The 4,933-nt window shown below is 38.3% G+C and overlaps 1 protein-coding gene across 1 annotated transcript; it reads right to left on the bottom strand.

Moving 5' to 3' along the window:
- Nucleotides 1-1,118: 1,118 nt before the first annotated feature.
- On the bottom strand, nt 1,119-3,539 carry LOC147299526 (glucan endo-1,3-beta-glucosidase-like). Its single transcript, XM_086234556.1, has 2 exons — nt 3,376-3,539; nt 1,119-2,213 (listed from the first exon to the last, which is right to left on the bottom strand). The coding sequence occupies exons 1-2, from the start codon at nt 3,464-3,466 to the stop codon at nt 1,264-1,266; spliced, it is 1,041 nt and encodes a 346-aa protein (XP_086090682.1). The 5' UTR covers nt 3,467-3,539; the 3' UTR covers nt 1,119-1,263.
- Nucleotides 3,540-4,933: the final 1,394 nt, after the last annotated feature.

The following is a 4,933-nucleotide window of genomic DNA, read 5'->3' as shown; positions in this document are numbered from 1 at the left end:
TTTCCAGTAAACTCTTGTATCATCATAGGGGTGGATAATGTCCAACAATTCTCCAAAAATAATCCCCAAAACCAGATTTCAAAACAAACCCGAAAATAGCCTTAAATCCCATAAATTCAAGTTCCAAAATTTCAGGATTTCTGATCTACAAAACCAGAAAATGAAAGCCCAAAGAAAGAGGAACAAAACCCACCTAAGATGGAAGTGATTGGCGTCGGAAAACTGGTCGGAGAAGGGAGAGAAGCCGGCGGCCAGTGGAGCTCTTCTGACAGCAACCGCGCGCAAGGGGTGGCTGGGTTGGCTGGAGGAGGGCCGGGCCGGGCTGATCGGCCGACGGGGAAGGTCGCCGGTGGTCGGGGTCGATGGAAACGCCGCCGAAAGTGGCTGGGTTGGCTAGGTTGGCCGCGCGCAGAGGAGAGAGAGAGATGTGCAGGAGAGAGAGAGAGAGAGAGAGAGAGAGAGAGAGGTCGGCGTCGCGAAGGGGGGTCTCGCCGGTGAAGCTGGGTCGGCAAGGGGTGGTCGGTGCCTGGGGCGTTGGCCGGTGACGGTGAGGGGTGGTGGCTGGGTGATGGCGCAGGGGAGAGGGTGCGGGGGAGAGGAAAACCGAGAGAGAGAGTGCGGGGAAAGAGAGAGATAAAGGGAGAGGGAGAAGTGTGTAGAATTTTCTGGAGAAAGAGGGAAATCAGAAAATTTTTCTGATTTTGGGTATTTAAAAACCCACTTTTATAAATTTACAAAATTACCCCTCACTTCACATGTTCGTATCTTCCAAACCGTAACTCGGATCGACGCGTGCTACGTGTCTATGAAATCGTGGGCTCGAAACCTATCTAACGGACCCGAAGTCAAAATCAAAAGCCCTTTTATTTTAAAAGTCAATTTTTTGGTCAAGCTTAAATTAAAACAAAAATAAATAAATAAATGAAACCCCTTTTTATTTTCCAGATAAATCTCAAAATGTTTAAAATGAAATTCCACACCTTAAAAAAATCTCTTAAAAAAAACATAGTTGAATAAAAATTTAAATTTCTAGTGAAAATTTGGGTCGGGTCGTTACAATGCCCGTACAACTAATTATAGCAATAGTCACACATAATAATAGATTTACAACAAATTCATGATAATAACATTGTGCATTCTTATTTTATTGAATTATTTAGAAGAATATATATGGTGGCACATGTGACATTCAGGGGGAAGACATATATGGCATGGGCACAAGGCACTCTTATTTAACCAAACGTGCGCAAGGAACACTCTTATCTACCCAAAGGTGAGCTGGTACTTGGGCTGTTTGTTAGGAGAGAAAATCCCAAAATGCTTCTCAACTTCTTTCCCATCCTTGAGATTTTCATCAAACATGGCGAAAAGATAGGCTTCAATAGCTCGGTCAGGCCTCTTGGGAGTCCCACTCTTTACATGGTTGATCAAATTTTTGTAATAGGTGCCTGCATTATCAACAGTTGCAGCATCACCACCTTCAGAAGGCCAACCACTCTCTGATACAACGATCTCCAAATTGGGTGCACCTGATTTCTCAAGAGCCGAGTAGTGAGAATCCAACAGAGCATCAAAGAGGTTCTGGTACCCATTACTACCATCTTGTACTACAACCCCTGGTGAAGTGAAAAGGGCATAGGCAAGGTCTATTTCTGCAGGGTTATCAGTGTAGCTGAAATAGGGGTACACATTGACTAGAAGTGGTGCTCCATTGTTGGCTAGGAAGGTGATGATTGGGTTGATGAATGAGTTTGCAGGATCACTAAATGCCCCAGCTGAAGGAGGGTATGAAACGCCCAAAAGGGTTGTGTCTATTGCTGTTGATACTTTGATTTGGTCCTGTAAATTGGCTGCTGTAATTGCATTCTGAATGTTTTGTATGGCAGGCAGAAGGTACTGGGCCTCTGCATCCCCGGGGTGTACTTCGTTCCCCACGGCGATGTACCGGAACTTGACATCAGGCAAGTAGGCTTGTACGTTCTTCTGGACCCAATCTGTTGCAGCTGCTGCATCAGTGAGAGCTTGGAGGTTGTTGTTGAGGATGGTGACTGTGAGTTCTATGTTGGAACCTTTAAGGGCTTGATAAGTTGCATCATTTGGTTCATATATCCTCATCCGTCCAATGCCATTGGATTTGTACAAATCAATGACTTCTCCTTCAGCAGGTAAATCGTTGCCGTTTCGTCCATAGCAAACACCAACAGATTGTGCACCTGAATAAGTATATGAATCAAACATTTGATGAGGAGCAATTCTTTCCATGAACTGGTTGAGATGTTTCAACCATCATGTGTACGGTAAAGTTTGTGTAAGAAAAGTTTTAGAGGATGATCGATCCTCCAAATTAGATACATGAAAAGGAAAGCCATATATTTGACCAAAAAAAGAAAAGAAAAGCCATATATAGCTCTCAATATATAAGGCTCTCAAAAAAATTGTTTTTTTATATATTATTGTGATTTAACATAAGAGGAAATTACAGATTTAGTCCAGTTATTTTATACCTAGTTCAATTTTGGTCCACAATCTTTTTTAAGTTCTGTTTTGGTCCACTAATTGTTTCACTTGTTCAATAAAGGTCCAGATTTGTTTTCTCAAATTTGGCCTGCTTTTTACCCTATCAAATCTCACCCAAATTCAGCAAATATATACTTGTTTTAAAGCTATGCATTTCTTCTTTACAACCATATAAAGATCATTCAAATTGGAGTTCTAAAACTCAAGATAATTGACCCTAAAGTAGGGTACCCAAAACTGCCAATTTTTCAAATTTCACCAAATCTCAATTCTTTTAGATTATAATACTCCAAATTTGTTTTTATGACTAAGAAATGATGAAATATAACTTATACTTCAATTATAATTGAAGAAAACACAACCCAAAAGATTTAAAGTCACAAATCTGGACCTTTATTGAACAAATGAAACAATTAGTGGACCAAAACAGAACTTAAAAAAGATCGTGGACCAAAATTGAACTAGGTATAAAATAAGTGGACCAAATCTGTAATTTTCTCTTAACATAATATATGAGGGTCTATAAAATTTAGAGGCTCTCAATATTTGAGGGTGGGTCCAAAATAGTTGCCTCACTTGACTCTGCTGCCCAAGACCGGAGTAACTTGGAAACATGGTTGAAGCAATAACCTTGGTGACATCCTCACATCAGTCTCAACACAAAGCTAGATATATATAATAGTTTTTGATTAATTGCATTAATCTACCAAATCAATGATCTAAATTTACAATCTAACAACACATATAACATATTTTCCCAATTATATTCTCCAAGCCATAAAAAGAAAACATATAACAAAATCATAATCTGTGGTTTAATAATGGCATAGAAATGTAGAGACAGAATGAAAGAGGGACCTGTTATTTGCAAGGCAGGCATCAACAGTACAAGTAGCAGCAATATGGAAGCCATAGAGGTTTTTCTAAATGATGTGTAGGAAAAGTCCATGTAGAGGATTTAAGTAAGAAAGTCTATCTCTCAATAAATCTTTACTACACAAACACACCCTTACACCATATTCATATATATAGGCAGGGGGGGTATTGTATGTAGAGTGTAGAGAAAGGTGCCAAACCAACCATTGTTAATTTCCAATTACTCATTATCCCGTCAATCACTCCATGGACTAATAACATTAATGACAGTCAATATGACTGCCTGTTGCATCAAAATCTGATACCCAAGACACCTGAGCCACACACGTATAAAATTAGGACAGGTGTCAAAATCTTTCTATTATAAATTTTAAATACTAAACTTGAAGTCCAAAATGTTTAATCCTTAAATTTCAAAACCAAGTTGTTCTTTTCAATGGAAACACAAAATTAGTACTAAAGAGATGGGAGATGGGTAGAGGATCCTATTTTGCATGCTAAGTACTTCATTGTCTACAATTCGAATTTGCTTGTTGAAAATTAGATGGGTTCATATGCATCCAATTTAGTAGGCTTAGACTGAACCAGATGGTCCAGAACTAGAAGTTTACTGCTGGAGGTCCATGTGCGTATATTAAAAGTCTTGGATTGTAATCCAGCAAATGGGCTAAGTTTGAGGGATTGGTCCAGATCAATAATTAGTCAATTGAATGAGACGACCCGTTTCTCCCTATAAGTGGGTTAAAATTGACCCAGCCAATTGTAATATATATATATCTTCAATTTCCACAAAGTCATGTAGACGTGTATATGTATCTTCAAGTACTTACAATTAGTGGACTAGGATTTTGGCCTCTGGCCTAATTACAGGAGGCTGCTAGAAACTGTTAAATAAGTTTGAACCTTCAATCAAATTGTCAGTTTAAAAGACAATCATTTGAAAGTGGTCTGATTCTAGATGGCTTAATTTAGAGTATAATGCAACTCTCTTTATTATATCCATTTGATCTGAGCCATATATAATCTTTCATGCATGGTACCGTTTGATTTGGGGCATTTCAAATCTGTTCATATTGTTTCATTTCATATTTGGATTGACTAAGGATTTATCGGACAATATTTTTGGACGACTTTGTTAAGAGAAAAATCTCACATTGAAAATGTAAGGTCTTGTATAGTGGTTTATAATGGTTTGAACTACTTCTCTCATTGCCAATTGATTTTAGGATAAATGCCTAGATTCCTTTATGGTATCAGAGTTAGGTTATCCACGTGTTATGTCCAACAGTCACACGTGCATCCACGTCACTCAATATGAATTGTCCATGTGTTAGGCTTAAGTGATGCCACACGTGTGAGGACGTGTTAAAAGAAATATCTCAGATTGAAAATGTAAGGCCTTACATAGTTACTTATAAGGGATTGGACTACTCATCCTATTACCAATTAGTTTTAAAATGGATATGCTTAGATTTCTTCAGACTTAATAATATTTTTAGTTAGTTAAAAGCATCTTTACTTGTATTTGGAAAAAAAAGTT

Source organism: Dryas octopetala, chromosome 1 (genome assembly GCF_963921425.1).
Source record: "Dryas octopetala chromosome 1, drDryOcto1.1, whole genome shotgun sequence".
Taxonomy (NCBI): domain Eukaryota; kingdom Viridiplantae; phylum Streptophyta; class Magnoliopsida; order Rosales; family Rosaceae; genus Dryas; species Dryas octopetala.
The sequence above is the reverse complement of the archived record's forward strand: the minus strand, read 5'-3'. Positions and strand labels throughout refer to the sequence as shown.